General features: G+C 35.7%; 1 protein-coding gene across 2 annotated transcripts in view; it reads right to left on the reverse strand.

The window, feature by feature from the left end:
• Nucleotides 1-3,454: 3,454 nt before the first annotated feature.
• The window catches only part of LOC133174337 (neurobeachin-like protein 1), a 44,890-nt gene continuing 22,407 nt past the window's right edge, over nt 3,455-25,937 (reverse strand). For both annotated transcript variants that reach the window (XM_061309447.1, XM_061309446.1), the window contains 26 exons: nt 25,424-25,530; nt 24,880-25,011; nt 24,185-24,305; nt 23,681-23,865; nt 23,295-23,444; nt 22,715-22,872; nt 20,233-20,357; nt 19,662-19,794; nt 19,039-19,181; nt 18,804-18,934; nt 18,538-18,645; nt 17,372-17,467; nt 17,139-17,263; nt 15,735-15,875; nt 14,997-15,127; nt 14,222-14,449; nt 12,586-12,683; nt 12,217-12,330; nt 12,012-12,101; nt 11,772-11,881; nt 11,429-11,601; nt 9,574-9,668; nt 7,449-7,565; nt 7,119-7,280; nt 6,644-6,792; nt 3,455-4,533 (listed from right to left, as the gene is read on the reverse strand). In XM_061309447.1, coding sequence (XP_061165431.1) covers nt 4,392-4,533; nt 6,644-6,792; nt 7,119-7,280; nt 7,449-7,565; nt 9,574-9,668; nt 11,429-11,601; nt 11,772-11,881; nt 12,012-12,101; nt 12,217-12,330; nt 12,586-12,683; nt 14,222-14,449; nt 14,997-15,127; nt 15,735-15,875; nt 17,139-17,263; nt 17,372-17,467; nt 18,538-18,645; nt 18,804-18,934; nt 19,039-19,181; nt 19,662-19,794; nt 20,233-20,357; nt 22,715-22,872; nt 23,295-23,444; nt 23,681-23,865; nt 24,185-24,305; nt 24,880-25,011; nt 25,424-25,530 — 3,464 coding nt within the window. In that variant the 3' untranslated portion in view covers nt 3,455-4,391. The remainder of the gene's footprint in view (nt 4,534-6,643; nt 6,793-7,118; nt 7,281-7,448; nt 7,566-9,573; nt 9,669-11,428; nt 11,602-11,771; nt 11,882-12,011; nt 12,102-12,216; nt 12,331-12,585; nt 12,684-14,221; nt 14,450-14,996; nt 15,128-15,734; nt 15,876-17,138; nt 17,264-17,371; nt 17,468-18,537; nt 18,646-18,803; nt 18,935-19,038; nt 19,182-19,661; nt 19,795-20,232; nt 20,358-22,714; nt 22,873-23,294; nt 23,445-23,680; nt 23,866-24,184; nt 24,306-24,879; nt 25,012-25,423; nt 25,531-25,937) is intronic.

A 25,937-nucleotide genomic window follows, 5' to 3' on the forward strand; every position in this document is an offset into this window, starting at 1 on the left:
GAATAATTTAAGGCCTATGATCATCAAACTTTGACAGTTGATGTATCTTGGGAACTCGGAGTACATCAGCTAAAAAGTAAGTCACTTTGACCTACTTTTTGAATTTTATGGCTAATCTTTTTCAAAACAATTAAGGTCATTAATTCAAATACTGAGAGGTTTATAATCATTAAATCTTGTAAGATGATGCATCTTGGGGCCATAAAACATATTATTGAAAAGAAGGTCACAGTGACCTACTTTTTGAACTTTGCAGGCATTCGATTTCAAAGCATTTTAGAGACATAATTTGGACATTTTAAGGCCTATGATCATAAAACTTTGTAAGTTGATGCATCTTGGGTCCTCAAAAAACGTCAACTGAAAAGTAGGTCACCGTGACCTACTTTTCAATTTATATGACTATAATTAAATATTTCAGGTACTAAATGGGCTTAGAATCATCAAACTTCTCAGTCGATGCATCTTGGGTCCTAGGAGTACAACAACTGTAAAGTAGGTCACTGTCACCTACTTTTGAAAATTTATGGCTTTAATTAAATATTTCAGGTACTAATTGGCTTAGAATCATCAACATTTGTCAGTTGATGCAACTTGGGTCCTCAGAGTAGGTCAACTGAAAAGTAGGTCACTGTGACCTACTTTTGAAATTTTATGGTTATAATTTTCAAAATATTTTAGGTATTAATTCTCTTAGAATCACCAAACTTGGTTGATGCATCTTGGGTCCTCAGAGAATGACAAGTGATGAATAGGTCACCATGACCAACTCTCAGGTACTAATTGGCTTAGAATCATCTTGGGTTCTCAGAGTGTTTCATCTAAAATGTAGGTCATGATGACCTCCCTTTGGAATTTCAAGGGTTTATCTAAATATACAGGATACTTAGAGGCTTCAAATAGAAGTGATAGGTTGTACAGTTTATCAGAAGAGCGATCCAAGGCCCTTGGACCTCTTGTTTATTTCAAGAAATTGGTCTGATTTCAATATAACTTTGATTACAAAAAGACAACTCTAAGATACATAATTTTTTTTTATCTTTTTAGCTCTTGTGAGCCAAAGGCTCAAAAGTTAATGCTATGGCCATTTGTGTGGTGTGCGTAAACTTTTTAGAATATGGGTCATAACTCAAGAACCCCTATGCCAATTATTGTCAAATTTGTCACAGGATATCCTTGGCCCAAGGGCTCCTGTTTATACTTAAACTAGGGCTGTGACCCTTAAACAAGAGGATGTAATTAGGAAAGTAAAACCAAAAGTACTAGTTGCTAAAAAATCTCAAGAACCACTGGGCAGATTATCTCCAAACTTACACAAAAGGATGAGGATATATTGTAGATTAAAATTTGCACAGGGAATCGCCCTGGGAAGGGCGTAGTCTCAAGGTCACTTCAAAGTTGACCAAAAATTACATTTTATTGAAATGTTGATATTTTGCTTACTATAAGGACTAGGATCACCAAATGTCAGTTGATGCATCTAAGGACTTCATATCATGTTAACTCAAAAGTAGGTCATAGTGACCTACATTTTAAATTTTGTGGCCATTCTTTTTCAAAATGATTTAGAGGCATATTTTGAATAATTTAAGGACTATGATCATCAAACTTTGTCAGCTGACAAATGACAGAACGAGACCACTATTCTTTAAATTTGCTTGTTGTGTCTTAGGCTCATAATTCACATTATATCTACCAATCAACTTCAATGGATTCAAATATTTTTAATGAACTCCTATAAAAAAAATTACTTGAATATATGTGTAATATACATGTACATGTAAAAGATTATTTAAACATATTACAAAAATTTTAATATGTGTCTTTTTTCCCCTTGTAAAACATTTAAATAAATGAACCAAAGAAGTACAGTAAAACCATTTTATCTCAATTTCAACTGGACCAAGAATAAACATCAAGATATCCAATGACTCCAGATAACCATGTAGGGTAAACAACTTAAAGAATAAGCAGTTTGGAGTACCAATTCACTTCAACATATAAATGGTATTTAGATATCAGTTTTTGAAATAATGAAGTTTAACTTTAAGTCAAAGGCTAAAAAAGAGGTTATATTATTATTTTCCACAAGTGACACCGTGTCTTACTGAAATTAATCATCCTTGTGCATTTCTTGTAAGAGTATTTTTCTACTTACTGATTGTCAAACAATGGATATCGTCAATCAGTAACACATTTGGATTACTTACTATGTAGTTATGCTGTGTAAATGTTTTTGTCAAGCAATTATTATGACAGTGATGTAGCAAAATACTGATGATACTCTAGTATGGGACGTTTTACTAACATGATTGCATCAAAGATGTTAGATAAATAGAAAAGTCTAGGAATTAAAAATCAAAAGTCAAAGTTCAAGAAATGAGAGTCTGGGAGTATTAGTGTTGTGGATACAATTTCAAGAGTATTGTTGGAGAGAGTACAGTTGGATTATATATCCTCATGCTCACTCCAGATTCAGAGTTCCGGAGATGAGGTCTCTTGATATTTGGGTCAAAGAAGAAAGAGATTGTTAGCAAAGTTGACAATTTAAACAGAAAAATGTAACCTTTAGGTGGAAATTAAACAAATATTTATCCATTTATTACGTCAACTTACAAGCTAATCGCTAAGAAGGAAGACCCACTCGTTGCTTTGCAACGAGCTTTGCTCTAGTTGTAACGACAATGGCTTCTACAACACGCAACACGGTGACTTCAAAGCAGAGCAGGACGGTTAGATGGAAGTCGAGGACGGATGTTGGCCTCTCGCAATTTATTCCTTAAGGAACGAGGGTTTATTTGTCGATGCCCAGAGATGCTTCTAGCGGTCAAAGAAGCCGATTGGAATGAATTACGCAAATATATTGTCCGTAAATACGTTATCTTGCCGACGTGACGTCACACGCGGGCTACCTGATCCTGGGAGGTCCCGAACGCCGAACGTCATAAAGCATTAACAGTGCTAATATGAATTTCAGACTGCTTTGTGACGACGTTACTTTGGGAATACATTTTTATGTTTTTATTTAACTTTGAAGTATACACAGTTTCTTTTTTCCGCTAGACTAGTTTGTCTACAACTGTTTCTCTGTCACAAAATTATGTCAAGTCCATACCTTTTGACTGGAATCAAAATTTTAGCATGTTTTTGCAAATGATGTCCAGATGTATCAACACTCTGACTCACAGTCAAATCTCAAAGGCTTTTATCACCTGTTTGGGAAATGAGATATTCATTTTTGTCTTATCTGTGCTATTCTTTTTTTGTAGGTAATTTTTCTCTCATCTTACCTATGGTCTCCCAATTTTTTGATTATGTTTTTGTTTGTTGCTAATAAGACTTCAATCAAATAAAGACCTTTCAAGCTATCAAAAAATTAAAATTATATGCACCATTTCTCAACCTAATAATCAATAAATGATTGAACATTTGGTATTTTAATTCTCAAAGACAATAATATCTAAAGACTTTATTTCAATTCCCATCAGCAAATAAAAAATAATCTTAAATACCTTTCCATGTACATATATCTGCATTGTTTAAAAAATGGATGCTGCAAGGAATTACAAAGAAATATTAAAGTTACATGTATATTTCTTTAAAATGCAAAACTTTAAAAAGTTCTCAAAATAATGCACACCGAACTTGTTTAAAGGTCCTGTTGATATCTAGGAAAACTATATAGATATTACAAATTTTCCAAACAGTCTTCATGAAACATTGTCAATAGAGTCTACAATGTACTCCAAAAAGATTTGGTTCTCAATTTTGGCTTCAAATTTCATATAGCACCATTCATTATTTGACCTTTGAAACACAACAGCTTATAGTGAGTGCAATTTTCCCCATCTCTGAGAAAACAAGGCATTTGGGTAAGATATGTGAACAGATAAAGTACAACATCATGATTGCAATCATTGTGGATATGTGAGTCACATATTAACACTCGATCCTTATAGGTGCGATAATGACATCTTTTTCAGCCATAAAAACAATCATCCAAAACAAATAAATTATAAATTTTGAAATCTGTAAACAAATATCACATTCACATGAGTAATATAACAATTCTTGAGGCATATCTGATAATAAACAAAAACAATTTTCTGATAGTAAGAAACAAAACTTTACTTATTAAGTAAAAATTGTCAAATTAGGTGACCATGTCTCCCATCTTACGCTTGATAAGAAATAGCAACCATAGATTATAACTTCTGTTAACAATAATGTACCTAAAACATTCACCAGTCAGTGACTGTTGATCATTATGACACAGACAATAAGTTAATCCATTTAGGTTACATATTATAATGTATAATCACAATTTTATTTCTTTCTGTCTCTGACAATCTCTATGCTGCTCTTAATCCTTAGTTTTCAGTCTCGTACCATTATCTGATTTCTGACCGATTTTTCACTCCAATGATGATTAATTTTCCATCTCTCAGACCAGCAAAAATGTGACTGTTGCTATTGGTGATGGCCAATGAATGCACGGGAACATGAAGCGGCAAAACTGTCAGTTGTCTGAGTCTTCAAATAATACGAACAATCAAGATAATTATGATGTAAAGCAAAACTTTACAAGTTGAAAGCATACACTGGCATCTATTTAGCCTTCTGAGTGGTGTTTTTGTATAATTAAATTATGATGAGTTGATACCGGTAAGTATTTGTACTAAATGTATCCACTGTTGTGTAAAAATTTAACAATGTGATTATAACTTCATCCACCTTTTGCAGCACAAAGGATGCATTTTTTAAAAACATAGGTAATCAAAGATTACGAAGCTCACCTCGACGAATGTTATCTACATCTAAGGCAAATTTCACATCATATTTTTTTTCTAGTTAGGGTACATCCCAAGATCAATGTCCATGCAAGTTTGATTTAATTATAGACCTGCTCAAAAAACTTTTGACCTGTTTAGTAATCAAGAAAATTTTGGTCACTTCCAACATCCAAAGCAAGTCTGGAAGTTTTCATCCTTAGATGCACCATCTATGCAAGTTTAATCATAACAGGCCATAATATTATATAGCTACTCCAAAAAATTACCCTGGTCACTCATCTGGAAAATGTACATCAGATTCAGAATCCAAGGCAAGTCTGGAAGTGTCCATCCCAAGATACATCATCCATGCTAATTTGGTTAAAATATGGCTAAAATTCACTCATGTGGAAAATCTAGGTCAGATCCAGCATTCGAAGCAGGTTGGTTAGTGTACATCCCTAGATGCATCATCCATGAAAGTTTGGTCCAGGTAGGGCTTATAGTTACTTGGAAACGAGACTACTCCTAAATCTAAACCTGGTCTCACATGTGGAAAATCTAGGTCAGATCCAGCATCCGAAGCAAGTGTGGTAGTGTCCATCCCTGGATGCATCATCCATGCAAGTTTGGTCCGGGTAGGGCTTATAGTTACTTGGGAATGGACCTGCTCCTAAAACTTTAACCTGGTCACTCATCTGGAAAATCTAGGTCAGATCCAGCATCCGAAGCAAGTGTGGTAGTGTCCATCCCTAGATGCATCATCCATGCAAGTTTGGTCCAGGTAGGGCTTATAGTTACTTGGGAATGGACCTGCTCCTTAAACTTTAACTTGGTCACTCATCTGGAAAATCTAGTTCAGATCCAGCATCCGAAGCAAGTGTGGTAGTGTCCATCCCTAGATGCATCATCCATGCAAGTTTGGTCCAGGTAGGGCTTATAGTTACTTGGGAATGGACCTGCTCCTTAAACTTTAACCTGGTCACTCATCCGGAAAATCTAGTTCAGATCCAGCATCCGAAGTAAGTGTGGCCATGTCCATCCCTAGATGCATCATCCATGCAAGTTTGGTCCAGGTAGGGCTTATAGTTACTTGGGAATGGACCTGCTCCTAAAACTTTAACCTGGTCACTCATCTGGAAAATCTAGGTCAGATCCAGCATCCGAAGCAAGTGTGGTAGTGTCCATCCCTAGATGCATCATCCATGCAAGTTTGGTCCAGGTAGGGCTTATAGTTACTTGGGAATGGACCTGCTCCTAAAACTTTAACCTGTCACTCATCTGGAAAATCTAGGTCAGATCAAGCATCCGAAGCAAGTGTGGTAGTGTCCATCCCTAGATGCATCATCCATGCAAGTTTGGTCCAGGTAGGGCTTGTAGTTACTTGGGAATGGACCTGCTCCTAAAACTTTAACCTGGTCACTCATCCGGAAAATCTAGGTCAGATCCAGCATCCAAAGCAAGTGTGGTAGTGTCCATCCCTAGATGCATCATCCATGCAAGTTTGGTCCAGGTAGGGCTTATAGTTACTTGGGAATGGACCTGCTCCTAAAACTTTAACCTGGTCACTCATCCTGAAAATCTAGGTCAGATCCAGCATCCGAAGCAAGTGTGATAGTGTCCATCCCTAGATGCATCATCCATGCAAGTTTGGTCCAGGTAGGGCTTATAGTTACTTGGGAATGGGACTTGCTCCTAAAACTTTAACCTGGGACGCCGACGCTAACGCCGACGCCGACACCGACGCCGACGCCGACGCCGGGGGTATAGCATAAGCTCATCTCGACTTCGTCGAGGTGAGCTAAAAATCTTCCATGTAAAAAAGAACAATAAAATTGATTATGACCCTTGTTATTAGATTCTGTTCTTACCCAAATGTTTCCCAGATGCAGAGTTGACCCTGATTGTCACCTGTGATCAGGTGATCTTCCACATTGATCACATGACCCAGGCCATGGCTCAGTCTTTCTGTACATAGATGTTGTCCATTAATGGAGAAAAGATGGAGGGAGAACCTCTCCTGTAAATAATACCACCATAAGCATCAATAATACCACCATAATCATCAAAGACAGATCAAACATACAGTCATCACTATCTCAAACTCAATGAGACCAAGAAATAACTTTGAGATACCTGAAACTTTGAGATGTTGAGGTGAGAACCCAATAAAAGTGGTTGGGATTTTCAAATCACTTCGACATATCCAATGGTTATTTGAGATATCAGAGTTCAAGATACCGAAGTTCAACTGAACATTGCAATCCATGGTCTCCTAGAGTTACTACCAACATGTATTCATTTACTCATTGCTACGTTGTATGAAGATAAATTTATACACTTTACCTTTGGTTCAATAGGCAATGTTTCATGGCAGTATAACACAATACGTCCCATATCATCCATTACCATGTGGGGGATATTTAACGTGTATCCCATGGTGCACGGCGGACGGAGGGTTCTCATATAGTGTCCTCTACGAACTGTATGTATAATCACGGTGCCATCCTGACAGTATAAAAGTTATCAAAAAGACTTAATTTATTTATTGTTCTCATGACAAGCAAATACAAAACACTTGAGGAAAGCAGAATAATAAAAATAATTAATGTTTCAATCTATTAAATATAGAAGGGTTCCCTCTGTATATACTGATTGATTATGTAAATTACTAACCTTTGAGGCTGACACAGCTGTATCAAGCTCCACGGAGATCTGGACAGCGGTCACTTCAGCATCGTGTCCGTACAAAGTCTGAAGTCTCTTTGTGTTCACACAACTACTGTATCCTCCCTAGAAACAAGAGGCCCATGGGCCACAGCGCTCACCTGAGTAACTTTGGCCTTGCTGTTTTTCACCTGATTTCTCTTCCCCCCCCCCCCCCGTAGTACTTATTGTGGCCCCGCCCTATCCCCAGGGGTCATGATTTGAACAATTTAGAATCTACACTACCCCAGCATGCTTCCACATAAGTTTCAGCTTTTCTGGCCCAGTGATTCTTGAGAAGAAGATTTTTAAAGATTTTTCCTATATATATCAATGTAAAACTTGGATTCCCTATTGTGGCCCCGCCCTACCCCCGGGGGTCATGATTTGAACAATTTAGAATCTACACTATCCCAGCATGCTTCCAAGTAAGTTTCAGCTTTTCTGGCCCAGTGGTTCTTGAGAAGAAGATTTTTAAAGATTTTTCCTATATATTTCAATGTAAAACTTGGATTCCCTATTGTGGCCCCGCCCTACCCCCGGGGGTCATGATTTGAACAATTTAGAATCTACACTACCCCAGCATGCTTCCAAGTAAGTTTCAGCTTTTCTGGCCCAGTGGTTCTTGAGAAGAAGATTTTTAAAGATTTTTCCTATATATTTCAATGTAAAACTTGGATTCCCTATTGTGGCCCCGCCCTACCCCCGGGGGTCATGATTTGAACAATTTAGAATCTACACTACCCCAGCATGCTTCCACATAAGTTTCAGCTTTTCTGGCTCAGTGATTCTTGAGAAAAAGATTTTAAAGATTTTTCTTATATATATCAATGTAAATCTTGGATTCCCTATTGTGGCCCCGCCCTACCCCTGGGGGTCATGATTTGAACAATTTAGAATCTACACTACCCCAGCATGCTTCCAAGTAAGTTTCAGCTTTTCTGGCCCAGTGGTTCTTGGGAAGAAGATTTTGAAAGATTTTTCCTATATATTTCAATGTAAAACTTGCATTCCCTATTGTGGCCCCGCCCTACCCCCGGGGGTCATGATTTGAACAATTTAGAATCTACACTTCCCCAGCATGCTTCCAAGTAAGTTTCAGCTTTTCTGGCCCAGTGGTTGTTGAGAAGAAGATTTTTAAAGATTTTTACTACATATTTCAATGTAAAACTTGGATTCCCTAATGTGGCCCCGCCCTACCCCCGGGGGTCATGATTTGAACAATTTAGAATCTACACTACCCCAGCATGCTTCCACATAAGTTTCAGCTTTTCAGGTCCAGTGGTTCTTGAGAGGAAGATTTTTAAAGATTTTTCCTATATATTTCAATGTAAAACTTGGATTCCCTATTATGGCCCCACCCTACCCCCGAGGGTCATGATTTGAACAATTTAGAATCTACACTTCCCCAGCATGCTTCCAAGTAAGTTTCAGCTTTTCTGGCCCAGTGGTTCTTGAGAAAAAGATTTTTAAAGATTTTTACTACATATTTCAATGTAAAACTGGGATTCCCTAATGTGGCCCTGCCCTACCCCCGGGGGTCATGATTTAAACAATTTAGAATCTACACTACCTTAGGATGCTTCCAGATAAGTTTCAGCTTTTCTGGCCCAGTGGTTCTTGAGAAGAAGATTTTTTAATGACCCTACCCAATTTTTATATTTTCTTGATTATCTCCCCTTTGAAGGGGACTTGGCCCTTCATTTTAACAATTTAAACTCCCCTTCACCCAAGGTTGCTTTGTACCAAGTTTGGTTAAAATTGGCCCGGTGGTTCTTGAGAAGAAGTCGAAAATGTGAAAAGTTTACAGACGGGCGGACAGACAGACGGACGGACGGACGGACGACGGACAACGGGTGATCAGAAAAGCTCACTTGAGCTTTCAGCTCAGGTGAGCTAAAAACAAACACCCTTACAGAATCAAACTAATCACATTTTTTAATTTTTTAATTATTTCTAAAACCATTGCATCTGTGACTGCATATGACCACAATTTCTTTTGACTGATCCACAGCGTGAACAAAATGAGCTTTCTACAGGGAGTAGACTTAACTCACTTGAATAATTAAGGACTTCTGTATCAAACAAGAGTTACCTGCATGACGACCTCCCACACAATACAGGAAGTGTCCGCGGAGCCTGTTATCAGCTGTCGTCCACAGTGGTCCAAAGCCAGACAGGTCACCACGTCTGTAACAATTACAACAGTTAACTTGAAGCTCCACCTTCAAGTAATGCTTCATATTCAGTAATAATGGTGCATAAAAAATCTTCATGTTATCCTCTGATTGTTTGATTTCTCCTTGTAAAGAGTGAGTCACTGGACATACATAAAGTTAGGGAATTTTTTTTAATTGCGAGAACTTTTGTCATCAGTAAGATAAAAGAATCAGAAAGCACATGTCATGAAAAATGACAGGTGATCTCTAAGCAATGTTCAGGATCACAGTGGCATACATGCCAACTTTTGAAAATTCCCATGGGGGATTTTGCGCGTGACGACAATTTTCAAAGCTTTAAATTCGCGACATTTTGTCGTGAAAATAAATGTTTATCCCATTTCTTTTTATTTATAATATCAATATCACTTGTTAATACAATTTAAGCATAAATAATACAAACAAATTTTTTCCTTCCAAAATTCAAATATCTTTTTAGTTTAACAACATTATGTTTGAAAAAGACACATAATTTGGTGAAAATGTACAACTTTCAGTTCAATAAATTTTTTTGCAAAGTTTTAGAAATATATGAGGTTTTGTTACTGTACAGTTTCTGGGAAACATTTGTAAAATTCTATATTTACATTTTACACAATCAGAATTTCCTAATTAGACATTAAATTGAAAGAAATATTGAAAAATTGCAATGCATTGTGTGTGTGAGTGAGTGTGTGTGTGAGACAGAGAGAGAGAGAGAGATAAGAAAATTTGTTTGTGGTATGTACTTTAAATAGAAGTGTCATTTTATTCCCTATTAATAAGTATACATCATGATGATTAATTTTATCACAAACACAAAAAAATTTGAAGAAATGAATGTACTCTTGAGATCATCAATTATTTAAAACAAGGATACCCCCTATCCCAAACAAAAATTGAAATTGTTATAATCATAACTTTTGCATAATCTTGGTAGTGTCGTGTGGGTATTCCCTTGTCATATTACATTGGGGGGGGGGGGGGGATTCAGTGTACTTGAGTTATAAGACTTTTTTGTTTCATCTAAATTATTTTATCTTATTTTAACCGGTAGACTTTACAATATATTTATTACAAGCAGATAAAATCAGCAGCTATGCTTTGTTGTTTTCTACTTTCGTTTTAAAAAAACGATCAACAAGGATTAATTCCGAATTTGTTGATAGTTTATCATATCACTATATTTAATTTTTGTTTTTAATAAAATGATATTTAATTAACCCCTAAATCTATGTGTTTCACTATGCATACCCCTTCTGACTGAGAAGTTTAATCCCCTTACTGCTCCAGGCTATGTTACCTGTACCTGGACAGCTGTGTGCGTTCAAGCGAGAAGTGATTTCCTGTGGCTAATTAACACCTCTGCATGAGTTAAATAAACAAAGAGACTAATCTGTGTGCAATGAATAAACAAGTCTGATATTCTAATCCCGATTGACAAACTTTTGCGGTAGGGAAACTCTGAAAATCGGAAATTTTAAGTTGAATTTTTGTCAAATCGGGATTTTAGGGCAATTTTGCTTTCCCGATCGGGAGAGCGGGATCAAAGGGTAAAATCGGGAGGATCCCGCCTAAATCGGGAAAGTTGGCATGTATGCAGTGGCTGCATAGCTCAACATACAGACAGAACGATATCCTAGACCAGTCGCTACATAGGGATAACAAATTTTAATTCATACACTGTGTTCAATTGATCTTGGAGTTCACCTAAATATCTAAGATTTTGTTTGCAGCCCTAGTAATATCTACCAATGTGTTGTATGATGTGGTTGACTTTCTTGCCCTTTCCCAGGTGATACACCTGTAGACTATTGTCCCAGTGGCCCACACTGAAGAGCAGCTTGGCATCATGGGATACCATAAACAGTTTGGAGTCCACCTTAATACTTGGTGAGAAGGGACAAGGCATTCTTCTTTTACTTCTGCAAAGAAAAAATAAATCTATACCTACACACAATTCATCTTAAACTTATTTGCAAATCAATGAAAAAAAACATATCTTATAAGAAAATACCTTTAAAAAGTTTTGAAGCAATACTGGAAATTTTTTCTTTACATAAATTGCCAAAAGTCAATTATTTTTGTAACTTACTTTGGGTTGCTGAGAGCTGGGTCCTTTTCAAATGTGAAGTAATTAGAGATGGATTTATCATACGGCAGCCATCCATGGAGACCAATAATACCGCTCTCAGAGATTGTCACCTTAAAAAAAAAATACAACACACCTCAACAATATATTTACAGACTTTTAATTCTTTTCAAAAAGGTGATAGTTAAGTCAGAGCATTTTTACAGGTTAAGAAATATATATTTTTAAGTTAGAAGCATTTACCATAGTATCAGACATTCCATGCTGTATAATAGATCTAGCCTGACTCCTAGGGACGGAAATATATACCAGGGGGTCAGTTTCCTGGGAAACCTGTAAAATACATTTTTTGTAATACATGTTCATGTATATATTTAAAAAATAAATAAAACTACCATGATAGTTGTAAGATACACTGTTCTGGTCTAGACAAATGTACTTCACCAACCTCCACAAAGAAGACCTTGAGCTGATGGAGGAAATCAAAGACCCCCAAGGGGCGGTCAGCTTTGATGGCCCGAGTGGCCACTTCTTCCATCGTCATTCTTCTGGGATGGGCCTCCTAAAATACACGACTTTGTGACTGAATCTCAATACAGGTGAAAAAAATTATAACTGGAAACATGCAAATGTACTAATAGATTATGGAACAAACTTGTAAAATATCCAATAATCTATTACATCATTAAACTGAGTATGACTGCATTAAGTGAGGTATATGGACTGTTCTTGGTGCACTTTCTTATCTTCTAATACAACTATAAGACATAGACAGCCCAAACATAATATCTCTCCATATCATGCTACATTTCCTCACCTTAAGGAGCTGACAAGGAGTCTGTCCAAAGTTGTTTATCATTCCCTCAATGGCCTTCCTCTCTTTATCATCTTTCACAGCATCAAGGTCAACAGCACCTGCAACGACACAGAGCATATACATGTACATTAATAAAGATCTCATAAAATCATGTATATTTCACATCAGATAAATTCATTTGATTATGTGTCTCTTGAAATAACATGTAAAGCATCATAATTCTGTGACATCACTCTCATTATCAAATACTTCATACCTACTTTGTAACTGACATGCTGTGTGTATATGTGATATGAGATTAAAAAGAACATGAAGAGTAATACAAGAAACAGACGGGTTACAATGCTTACCTGAGCCACTTTGGCCCTGCTTTTCTTTGGAAAATTGATTTTAAAAGATTTTTCTCTTCACATTCCCATGAAATATTTGATCTGTATATTTGTGGTCACACCCTAGTCTATGACCTTAGCCTCAAAAAAATTCTTAAGTCAGGGTCATAAGGCATGTATGCATACTGGGGCCTTCAGCAAACTTTATGCAAAGAGCAAAATGTAAAGTATTCATGAACTAATATATTTCCACAATAAAATTTGGCCCTGACAAGAAATTTACATTTGTTCAAATGACCTTGACTCAAGTCAATACACTCAATTTTAGTATTAAGCAACAACAATGCCAAATATGAACTTTCAGTGTTAAAAGCTCTTATATGAAGCTGGAGGATAGGCAAAAAAACTAACATGGTGAATATATCCTCACAACAACATTTTGTTTGCAAATTGGGGAATAAAACAAGTATCTTTTTTCATATAATTCAGTAATATAAAATTTTATATCTCAGAATGCCTCAGGTATTCATGGGCTATTTCTGCAGGTTTAAATTTTTGAAAATTGATCCTCCCAAGACAGCATTCATTTCTATCTTTTGATATAGCTGCAATACTAAAGACAATTCTTTTGAATATTTCAGGATTTGTTTTGCGAGAATTGGAAATCCACAGAAATTTCCCACATTATTGATGAAAGAAGGAATAATTTTTTAATAAAAATCTTTTGTAAACAGTAAAGTCATGCAGTGTTATGAGGTCAAATGTAACTCTACTTTACAAAAAATAAACAGTAAAGTTTTGATTCATAGACTAGAAAAAATATGCATGAAATATTAAATATGCTGAAAAAATTTGGAGTAACTTTAGCAAAATGAATACTTCAGCTGACATTACCGGAATATGAATCATCATCTTCTTCTATAAAAACAAGAGATTAAAACTTAATGTCCCCTGTACCACATCATTTACACATTTGTCAGATCCATCCTTTGTATGAACAGAGGCTGCAAAGCAATATTCCTTTATTCTTTAAGAGGAACATAATAAATTTTTCTGTTCTTTAAATTGATATACCGGTATTTTGATAAAAACTGGAAGGGAAAAAGTGACTATGTGTTTGCTCCTTTACAAATTTCAAAATAACATCGCAATTTAAAAAAAAATTATTTGTGCAATTTCTGATGTGTAAACATTTGTGACATTTATATGTCATGCATGGTAAGTTTACAATTCATGAGGAAAGGAGAAAAATTTAGATTTGTGGGACAGTGCCAACCTCAGAGACATTGTCTGACCACAACACTCACCTTCATATGTACAGTAGTAGAACACATTGAGAGCCTCCACAGCCGCGGGGCCTTTCTGTTTGTATCCAAATATCAGATCTATCCAGTTGTGGAGATTTGCTGAAACGTAGTCCGACTCTAGGGCCTTCCTGTGTTTGTATATAAAATCCTCCGGAGACTTGGCCCACTTAGGAAGGATCACATGATTCACCCGCTCCTTACAACCTTGAAGCTTACCAAGGTCAAAATCTGTCCAAAAATGTAGTGTTTATTTAAATTAAATTAAATTCAAATTATGTTATAACATTCTTCTCCTTTTTTTCTGTAACATGTATCTGTCATTTGATTTTTTATTTTGACTGTATGCCAACATGGTGATGTCAATAAACTGAATTGAATTGAATTTAAATAATACCGGAATTATACAATTGAATAAAATGAAAATAAGATAATCTTAATGAATTATGCCAAACACTTTAAACAATTGAACTCCACTTGATAAAAAGCTAACTATAATTTTAAGAAACTCAATATCAGGAGGAGTTAAAATATATAACAACTTCCTCTTCCTCCAAACAACTCACCAAGTGATAACAAAACAAACTATCTGTTAATATAATCATTTAATATGTACAGTAATATGAATCTCTGTTACAGGAAAAGGACTGAACTAAAACATGATGTCTGTCGTACATCAGTAATAATTCAATCAAGAAAATTCATAGAGACACCAGATACTTTACAATTACATACATACTTCTTGGGGTGGGGGTAATGTAACAGAAAATCAACATACTATTGGTATTGACTAGAAACTCTGGAAGATAGAAGAATTCTGGGATTAGCTCCTTGACGTCATTAGGGTTGTCCATTAGTGACTGCCAGGTAGCAGGGATGGAATGGAACTGTCTGTCTGCTACATCAAACCTAGAAAGAAATATCACATAGTGATACTTAACATTCAAATAAATAAAAGGTGTCAAACCTAGTATGAAATATCATGTATTATATACAATACTGAAAATTTTAAAAAATAAAAGGTAGGTCTCACACCACTACTTGGAAGTGGAATGTCTGGAAGCTGATTGGACTTCTTCACCTGTTACTCTGTAGCTGTATATGGAGGTGGTAAAGTGTAGCACCTACTCACCTGTTATTCTGTATATAGAGGGTGGTAACGGGTACCACCTACTCACCTATTACTCTGTCACTGTATATAGAGGGTGGAAAAGGGTACCACCTACTTACCTGTCACTCTGTATAAGGAGAGTGGTAAAGTGTAGCACCTATTCACCTGTTACTCTGTAAATGTATGTGGAGTGTGGTAAAGGGTACCACCTACTCACCTGTTACTCTGTATATGGAGAGTGGTAAAGGTACCACCTACTCACCTGTTACTCTGTATATGGAGAGTGGAAAAGGTACCACCTACTCACCTGTTACTCTGTATATGGAGAGTGGTAAAGGGTACCACCTAATCACCTGTTATTCTGTAGCTGTATACGGAGTGTGGTAAAGGGCACCACCTACTCACCTGTTACTCTGTAGCTGTATATGGAGAGTGGTAAAGGGCTCCATTCTGATCATGTAATGCATGACCCCTGGGGCATTAGAGTAATGGGTCCCGTAGTGGAATTTCTCTATCACACCTGAGGGATCCTCAAAACTCTCATACCTGTTCAAAATAGCATAGAGTTGTAAAGAAGATCCATTGTAACAGATGGTGCATGTACAGTATAAGCTTCATAAAAGTATAAGCTTTAAGGACGTTCGATCCTGAGCTTTTGAGCAGATTTGGTCTGGAGCTTTATTTCTAAAATTCTGCATTATTTTTAAGTTCTAACATTAAATCTGGATTCTACAATGCAAATTATGCTATATCCAATGAAAAAACGCGATTAAATTCCATTCAAATAGGATTAAGCCAGGAACTATATTTTGTGGCGGAAGATTTTTTTAGAAGAAAATGATCATTTTTTCCCTTTTGAAATATATACAGTACTGTTAAGTTTAGATTCCTATTTTTCCATGCTGGTTGCACACAGAGCTATTTTGTGCATTGAAATGTTTAATGCTGGTTCTAAAATATTAATTAAATCAGTTTTTGTGAATTCTATCATCATATTGTGACAAATATAGAAAATATATTCTGAAACTCCAGGAAAAAATTGAGCCAATTATATCACAAAATTAACAGTTTTTTAGCAATATCTAAAAAATAACATCATAGACCTCCACTTTTGATTTTCTTTTCTGAATATATAAGATAACTCTAATCAATCTTCTTAAATTCAGCAAAAGTTTAAGACTTTAAAATATTTTTCTTGCTTGTTAAATTTTTAATGCCCGAAAAATGACATTTTGTGAGTGCAGAAAGGTCAAATAATTGATTATGCAAAGCAATTTGAAAATTTTTCTGTGTCACAATTTTAATGTGTCTTTTTTAAAAGAGAATAATAGCATACTTTGTCCCATGATTTATTTGGATAAAAAATATTGGAGGGAAAACGTCGAAGATGTTATTTTTGATTAAGACACAAATTCAGTGCAAAAAGGTCATTTTAAATGTACTGTAGCGCCAAAAGAAGCATATTGACTCCTATTTTTTGTTTTGATTTTTAATTAAGCTATGTGTGTACAAGTTAAAAATATACTTGACAAAAAAAGTTTAAGACTTTAAATATCAGGATCCAACGTCGTTAAGGTATCCCATAAGATACATGAACAAATAAACTGCAGGTTTTTGAAATCTTATATGTCATTAAAGCCACTGTGCAAGATACAGTTATTATAATTCAACTGTACTCCGTCCTGCAAGGTTTTGATTATTGGACTTGCTTTCTCAAATCTTTCACTTCTTTTCAGGTTATTAACCCCCCTCCTCTCTCTCTCTCTCTCTCTCTATTTTCAGGTTGTTGGCCCTGACCGGTTGACTTACTTTTCTTTGACCTCTTTCTCGTTTTTCGGGTTATTAGCTCCGATTGGTTTACTGAGATTTCTATACACTTTGGGATCCTCCAGATCTAAAGTGTCTGAAGTGTAATCTGACAGTATCCATGGAAACTAAAACATAAACAAAGATTGACCATCAATAGCAATGATTTATCAAAGAAGGGAACGGGGACAAATGTTACATGTTTTTCTCTATGAATGTAAACAGAAGAATCCTACCACTGGGTACTGGCTAAGATCGTTGTATGTTCTTCCTGCTATTGCATTTAATTCTATCAGGTACTCAAAGTTGCTTATCTCCCTTTGAACCCATTTCTAAAATCACAAAATTTCTCACTCAAACCATTTTTTCACAAAAAAAAAATTCTTGCTCCAAGATCAATGTAAATATGAAGACAAAACTCTATTACAGTAAAACTTGTCTAATCCGGCGACCAGTGGTTCAAAAATTTTTTGCCGGATTAGACAACATCCGGATTGGAGAAAATTGAACCATTATAGCAAGTTAAAAATTACATAAACATAGAGTGGTAAATAAATACTTGATCAAATGTGTCATTTTTTACGTTTCACTTGAAAAAAAAATCGTCTATTTCCGTTTGTTTTAAACTCTGTTTGTTCTTCAGAATTTTCAATTCTGTTCAAGTTTTTTATTCAGTAACGAAATATAATATCTCTTGGTCATTTATTAAATTTGAAAATCATTAAATGTTTTAAACACACTCCAAAACCTCATCGTCGTTGTAAATATTATTTTGTTAGGGACAGATTCCTAATTAATTTCTTTCTTTTAAAATTAATATGATTGAATATTAAGACACTTCAAATGTTATAATGAATATTGAACCAAAATCTTCTGTCATTATGGTAGCGACACAAAGGGAAGTAATTCGAATTGCATGTCGTGCACACAAAACATAAGTAGAAAGGAGGTCATGAACAAGTCTCCAAGTTTTTCTACAGACATGCTACCCCCAACCATCACTATTTCTCATTCTTTTGCGAGTTAATTTCCTCGCCTTACTTGAGCCATTAATGATTTTTTTATCACGTTTGTTAAAATCTAAACTGTCGATACAGGATAGATCATTAACGGGACAATAATTACCCCACGCGAGACTTCTCTAATGACCAGCGGGCACAGGTAAAAATAAGTGGCCGGATTAGAGGAGATAATTTGTACTAATTATGAGTAGTTAGTTCTTTAAATAGCGGCCGGTTTACAGAATAGGCAAGATCCGGATTGAACAACATTTATTAAACATAAATTATAAAGGAAATCAAGGGGACTAAAATATTACGCCGGACTGAACAACATGCCGGAATGCACAACATCCAGATTCAACAAGTTTTACTGTATATACACAACATATATTTTTTTATACCTTGGTAAGTCCAGAAGCCTTAAGCATCTCTGCTGGTGATCTTGACACTGTATAAATTAGGTTTGGAGGTTTCAGACTTAAAATTTTACTGTACACTTTATTTCTCTTCTAAAAAAAACAAAAAGAAGTTACAATCATTCCTACAATATGTGTACAATTCAAAAATAGTACATATAAACATGATTAAAAAATCATGAGTTACACTACTCACTTTCAACAACATACAAAAACAAAAACAAGTTATGAATTTAAAATGAAAACTTTACCCTTGGTTCAAAGTTAAGGAAGAAGTTTGTTTGATCGACCATGAATAGTTCAATAGCACTCCTCCTAAGATTATAACGACGAAAATGGATTTCTCTTAGAAGAGACAGTGACCACTTAAAGTCTTCACCACCTGGTAATGAAATCAGAGAATTTCATTCATTAAAACCACTCAATGTGACTCAAAGTTAAATCAAACCATTCACTGATAAAGTTATAAAAGCAGTGGACACATACCCTCCTCTCTGTTTGAACTGCAGTCAAAAAAGTAAATATTGGAGGTTGTGACCTCTAGCCGACCTTTAACCACATCCACTAAAGTTACCAGTTCACAATCCTCTGAGAGAACCAGTTTTTCTTTCCCTTGAGGTTCATTGTTTCTGTAATAAAATAAAACATGAACTGGTACAACATCAAAAACCCTTGACAAACACAAGTCAATATCAGGTCAGTTGTTAAATTGGGCCCATTTAGGGATGGTATTTAGTAAAATCAACAGCTTTATGACTAAATCTTTATTCTGACATGGTTGATAATGACTATACATTTTAAGTTTTAGCAAATACAATGTCATGAAAGGTTAGAAATTTGTTCAATATCCCTATTTTCTTTGATTAATTTTTCACAACAAGCTGGAGTCACATGTACATGCATGTACAATGTATCTTTTAGCATATACACATGGATGTCTGATAATAAAAGACATTTATGTGACATACCTATGGCCTTTCTGACTCATGATATAACCCTATGCCCCTTCTGAGCTGAGATCTGTGCTGATGATCTGTGATATGATTTGTGACCTTTCTGACCTGAGATCTGAGCTAATGACCTGTGATATGACCTATGACCTTTCTGACCTGAGATCTGTGCTGATGACACTCCAATCCTCCTCTCCAATGATGTCTTCATCAATTTGATCCTTTGAGACCAGTGCCTCCCTCGCCAGCTTGATTTTCTTGATCTCTTCTGCAATGTCTGCTTCACTTGCCCCTGTTGTACAAGTATAGAAATATAAAGATTCAATGAAAAATTTAAAATTGGGAACATGTATTCAAACAAGTCTTAATTATATTATAAAATTCATGCTAAGACTTTTAATATAAATAGATTTTTCTAATATGATAATTGTTTATTAGTATCTTCATGATACTTGTTACCTTTGTGATAATTGTCCTCAGTCCTTACCTAGACTGATTGTCTCACTTGTAGCTGGTTCTCAACCCTTACTAACATGTAGATTGTTTCTCTAGTTGCTGGTTCTCTGCCCTTACCTAAATTCTCTCCCTCTATAAGGCTTTTAACCTTACAATGTACCTAAATTGTTTCACTGGTTGCTGATTCTCCATTTTTACTTAGATTGTCTTTCTGGTAGCTGGTTCTCAGCTCTTACCTAGATTGTTTCATTGGTAGCTGGATCTCAGCCCTTACCTAGATTGTCTCTCTGGTAGCTGGCTTCAGTATGGGGGTCAAAGTTATAATTAGGAATCATCTTCACCTTCATCCTCTTAAAGTTCTCTTGATTTGATAACTTCCAGTGCATCACTCCTGTGCCACTGAAATGAAGGACAATAATGGAGAAACCTGAATCTGCATTCTACAGCAACTTTTAACAAGAGGCCCATGGGCCACATTGCTCACCTGAGCACATTGGCCAGGCAAAAGCACAAATCAGTTCAGTATTGAAAAGATTACCGGGGGGGGGGGGGGGGGGGGGGGAATTTTAAACTACCTGATGATGCTTTAATGTCAATTTAACAAATTGCTTTGTTGTACTTGAGAAGATTTTTTAAAAAAAAATTCCGATATATTCCTTTGTAAAAATTTGATCCCCCATTGTGGCTCCTCCCTATCCCAGGGGTCATGATTTGAACAAACTTGAATCTACACTACCTGAGGATGCTTCCATATCAATCTGACTAAACATAGCTTTTCTGTTCTTGAGAAGAAATTTTTTTTCTTGGTATATGTTCTTATGTAAAACTTTTGATCCCCCATTGGGCCCCACCCTACCCCCGGGGTTATCATTTGAACAAAGTTGAATCTACACTACCTGAGGATGCTTCCATATGAAAATGACTAATCATGGCTTTGCAGTTCTTCAGAAGATATTTTCCTATATATTTCTATTTAAGACTTTGATCCTCCATTGTGGCCCCATACTATCCCTAGGGGTCATGATTTGAACAAAATAGAATCTACACTACCTGAGGATGCTTCCACATAAATATGACCAATCAGGGCTTTGCTGTTCCTGAGAAGAAGATTTTTAAAAAAATTTCCTATATATTTCTATGTAAAACTTTGATCCTCCATTGTGACCCCACCTTACCCCCAGGGGTCATGATTTGAATAAAAAACTTGAATCTACACTACTTGAGGATGCTTCAACAAAAATATGACCAATCAGGGCTTTGCTGTTCTTGAGAAGAAGATTTTTAAAGATTTTTCCTATATATTTCTATGTAAAAGTTTGATCCTCCATTGTGGCCCCGCCCTATCCCCGGGGGTCATGATTTGAACAAACTTGAATCTACACTACTTGAGGATGCTTCCATAAAAATATAACTCATCATGGCTTTGCTGTTCTTGAGAGGAAGATTTTTAAAGATTTTTCCTATATATTTCTATGTAAAACTTTGATCCTCCACTGTGGTCCCGCCCTACCCCCAGGGGTCACGATTTGAAGAAACTTGAATCTACACTACTTGAGGATGCTTTCATAAAAATATAACTCATCATGGCTTTGCTGTTCTTGAGAAGAAGATTTTTAAAGATTTTTCCTATATATTTCTATGTAAAACTTTGATCCTCCATTGTGGCCCCGCCCTACCCCCGGAGGTCATGATTTGAACAAACTTGAATCTTCACTACCTGAGGATGTTTCAACATCAGTTTCATCTTTCCTGGCCCTGTGGTTCTTGAGAAGAAGATTTTTAAAAGATGCTATTAATTTTTCACTAATTCATAATTATCTCCCCTTGAAAGAGGGTGTGACCCTTCATTTGAACAAACTTGAATCCCCTTCACCCAAGGATGCTTTGTGGCAAGTTTGGTTGAAATTGGCCCAGTGGTTCTGGAGAAGAAGTCGAAAATGTGAAAAGTTTACAGACAGACGGACGGACAGATGGACAGACAGACAGAATGACTACAGACAAAATGTGATCAGAAAAGCTCACTTGAGCTTTCAGCTCAGGTGAGCTAAAAACATTTTATACATGTACTTAAGTATGATTTTCCACCTTTCTTATCACAAATCACGAAAAACAAATAGACCAATCACTTGCAGCCGTCTTTTAATATCTGAAGGACGAAAATAGGGTATGGTTGACATTTTTATGGGTAAAAGTTTGATTTTGTAGGAGAGCTCTAAAAATCTTGTCAAGAGTGATATGAAAAAATGACTTTTAACATTTAATCAGCATTTCCGTACTATAGCTAGCACTGAAGTTTGCTTATCAATTTGCATGCGCACGCCGTTACTATGGCGTTTAATGTCGTAAGGGGACGATTTATGGGTACTCTAGGATACATGAACTTGCACAAGTTCCAAGATGTCGTATTTCTCTTTGATCATGAATAACTACAAGGTATAATAGAAATGGCCTTGCTAAAAAAAATTTTATTGATTGATAAAGTATTTGTCAGGCCTTACAACTTTTTGCTTTTACTGGTAGACTTATTGTTCAGACCAAGCCCCTCTTTCCCCTGTGAAAAACCTGATCTAGTCGCTCTCCATTGTTTTAGAATATTGATTGTTAAACTTACTTTTCAGATCATGCCCCTCTTTCCCCTGTGAAGAGACATTTAGTGTGTCTCTCTACAGCTTTAGCATTTTGATTGGAAGACTTTCTGTTAAGACCATGCCCCTAGTGGCACTCCTTTGCTTTAGAATTTTGATTGGTAGACTTACTGTTCAGACCATGCCCCTCTTTCCCCTGTGAAGAACCGTTTAGTGGCTCTCCACTGCTTCAGTGTGGACTGATGCTGACTCTTATGCTGGACCTCCACATTGTGGAACCTCTTCTGCTCTGAAGATTCTTTGCTATGGAATGGATCCAGAATTTTGTTCTGTGCAAAGAAATCAGAGCTTTAATCAGACATTCAAAATCTGCATCAGAATTTAGGAAAATAAGGTATACAGTGTATGTTTACTCCAAAGGTGATCACCTACATAGCAACATTCATTCCTTATTTAAGATTTTGTTTTTTTTCTCATACTGCAGCTGCTGCCACACATTTTGTTTGGTTCACTGATAATGTATACATGTATCATAGATTGAAATATCCAAATATCCCAAAATAACTATATGTACATGCATAAAAACTGTTATACATGTATTTCAAGTTTCTTTGCTTTTTACGAAATTCATTTCCTCCTCCTAAAGCTCTACCTTACCTACCAGACTTACTGGCAGCTAATAAAAGCTGTGTGTACTAGATACATAGTGCCTTGTTCCATTGTACTACATGCATAGTATCTCACTGCTTACCTGAAACTTGAGCTTGGATTCACCCTTCTCTCGGTTTTTCATGTGCATATTGACCATCATGGCTTCCTTACACTGTCCCCAGAAGTCCCGGATGTTCGATTCCAATTCTCCAAATGTACTCTCATCAAAGTGGAGCATCTGAGGTTTTACCTATGGAGAAGATCGGGATTTAAAGTAGTTGTTTTTTTTTTTTTTTTTAAAAATAACAGCAATGGAACCAAACACTACATACAAATCTTGAAATAGAAACATTTTGAATTCATTTATCTTAAAGTATGGAATGTAACATGTCTTATTAATATATAACACAATTTACACTAGTAAGCATTCCCTTGTTGCTTTTTACATCACTTCACCAAGTGGGATATTCATTGTCTTTGACTTACATAACTCTCTATAAACTGCTTCCACTGGTCTGATACACAGAAGCTCTTAAAGTCATCAAAAAAGGAGGGGCTGTTATTGGTTGGAGGAAGGTCAGGTAGAAGTAGGTCAAGGTTAAGGAGTCCGCTGGCCTTGTCCAGAAGGGCCTTCATCACAGGGATCAGAAACGAGTATGTGTCAGAATTGTCTGTAACCATGGAAATATCAAATTATAAAATAAATCAGTAGTCAGCACAATCATTAACAAAATGAATGTTGAGCACATGTTTAAAATACAATGCTCCCAGTTGTGCCCAATCCAGCCTGTGACTTATAAGTATGACATTATCACAATACATATATCAATAGAGAAACAAATAGTCGTAAGAGCAGTCCAAAAATATGCCTCTAATCTTCAAACAGAGATAAATTAAGGAGAATATATGCCCAACAGCTTAAAAAATTTGTTCAAGCTTTAACTTATCCACACTTGCCATTGGAATCATAATTTCCAGGTTTTCACTTACCCCTAACAGCCTTGAGCACCATAAGATTTAAGTTTCCAATCAGAAATGAAGCTTCAGCGGAACTGGAGATCAGTTTGGTCTGGACCAGGGTGTGGAGTTTAGCTGTAGCTACAGCACACAACTGAAAATAATCACCTTAAACTGTACTCTCTTACACCAAATTATACTGTACTCTCTTACACCAAATTATACTTACTCTCTTACAACAAATTATACTGTACTCTCTTACAACAAATTAGACATTAAACTTTTTCTCTTGTACAAATTATATTGTACTCTCTTACAACAAATTATACAGAGATCTTGTACAGCAAATTATACTGTACTCTCTTACAACAAATTAGACATTAAATGGTACTCTCTTACAGCAAATTATACTGTACTCTTCTTACAGCAAATTAGACATTAAACTGTACTCTCTTACAACAAATTATACATACGTAGAAATTAATCTGCAATTGCAAGTTCACCTACTTTTTCAGAATTGACAAATTCCAAATTACAAGACTTTAACTTGAAACTTGTGCACAAAAGTTTTGCAAAGTAAATCAATGAGTCTTGATCCATTTTGAAATTCTTCATAAAAGATTCTGAATGTAAGGAAATAAACTGGTGCCCTAACCTCTAAGTCTGGTTGACTATCATACTGTATGAGTAGACAGAGCATAAAGAAGAAAATAAACTGGTGGCCTCACCTCTAGGTCCGGTTGACTAGCGTACTGTATGAGTAGACAGAGCCCGAGTCGAGCCATCTCTTTCCATCCCCCATCAGATTCCACATCCCACACAGCGAGATTGTCCAGTAAAGCCATCATGTCCTCTATAAGCTAATCATACAGAATTCATCTATAAGCTAATCCATCAAGTGAGGTTACCCAGGGTCGTGAAACCCAAACCATGATATAATTTACAATACACCACAAAACAGTCAAAATTGTATGGTTTATCTATTACAAATTCACAATCATCTTTGATTTTTTATAATGCATAATAGGGTAAGTTCAGGTTATCAAAAGAACAAGTACAGTGTATATTCCAGTATATATAACAAACCAAGAGGTTCCATTTTGACTGCACACTGACTTGGGTAACTTTATACATGAACATGATTTTGTGTTTAGGAAAATCATTTTTTCTCATCGTTACACAACATTCATGTTAAGTTTTGGATGACATACATTAGGATCTTTTAGAATGAATTAAGAGCATTGTACTAATGCACTCTGTAATCTACCTTACCCTCTCACTGAATTTTTCCTTGTCTTGCTTGGCATCCTGGGACATAAAACAGTGAACCAGTTTAACCAGTTGTATTGCGTTCTCTGTAGGTGTCGCTGTATCTTGAGCTGTTAATCAAAATATATCAGTACCTACAGTTCCCCATATATAAATGATCCAAAAAATATGGAAGTAAAAAGTATTCTCAGAATTTTTTTAAGTCAGAGTGCTCATTAAATGTTTAAATTCAGTACCAAATCTACATTTAACTATATATGTATGTAAAGTTTTTAAAAGTAAATGTTAATTCAAATATTAAAGAAATTAAGTTAAACTGCTATTATATCTTCAAGAAATAATAAAATCAGAAAACATGAATTATTTTATTATTAAATCAAAAATGAGTGAAAAAATGTGTGAACTTCAGTGTGATTTGAGTGTAGGGGTGAAATGTCTGATTATTTTTTATTACCTTAAAGCTTCTCATTTCAAGTAGTCATAACAAGCACCCAACATACATGAAGCAACAGAAAAT

This window comes from Saccostrea echinata, unplaced genomic scaffold (assembly GCF_033153115.1).
Source record: "Saccostrea echinata isolate AGI-Se365-2 ecotype Australia unplaced genomic scaffold, CSIRO_AGI_Sech_v1 ptg000057l, whole genome shotgun sequence".
Classification (NCBI taxonomy): Eukaryota; Metazoa; Mollusca; class Bivalvia; order Ostreida; family Ostreidae; genus Saccostrea; species Saccostrea echinata.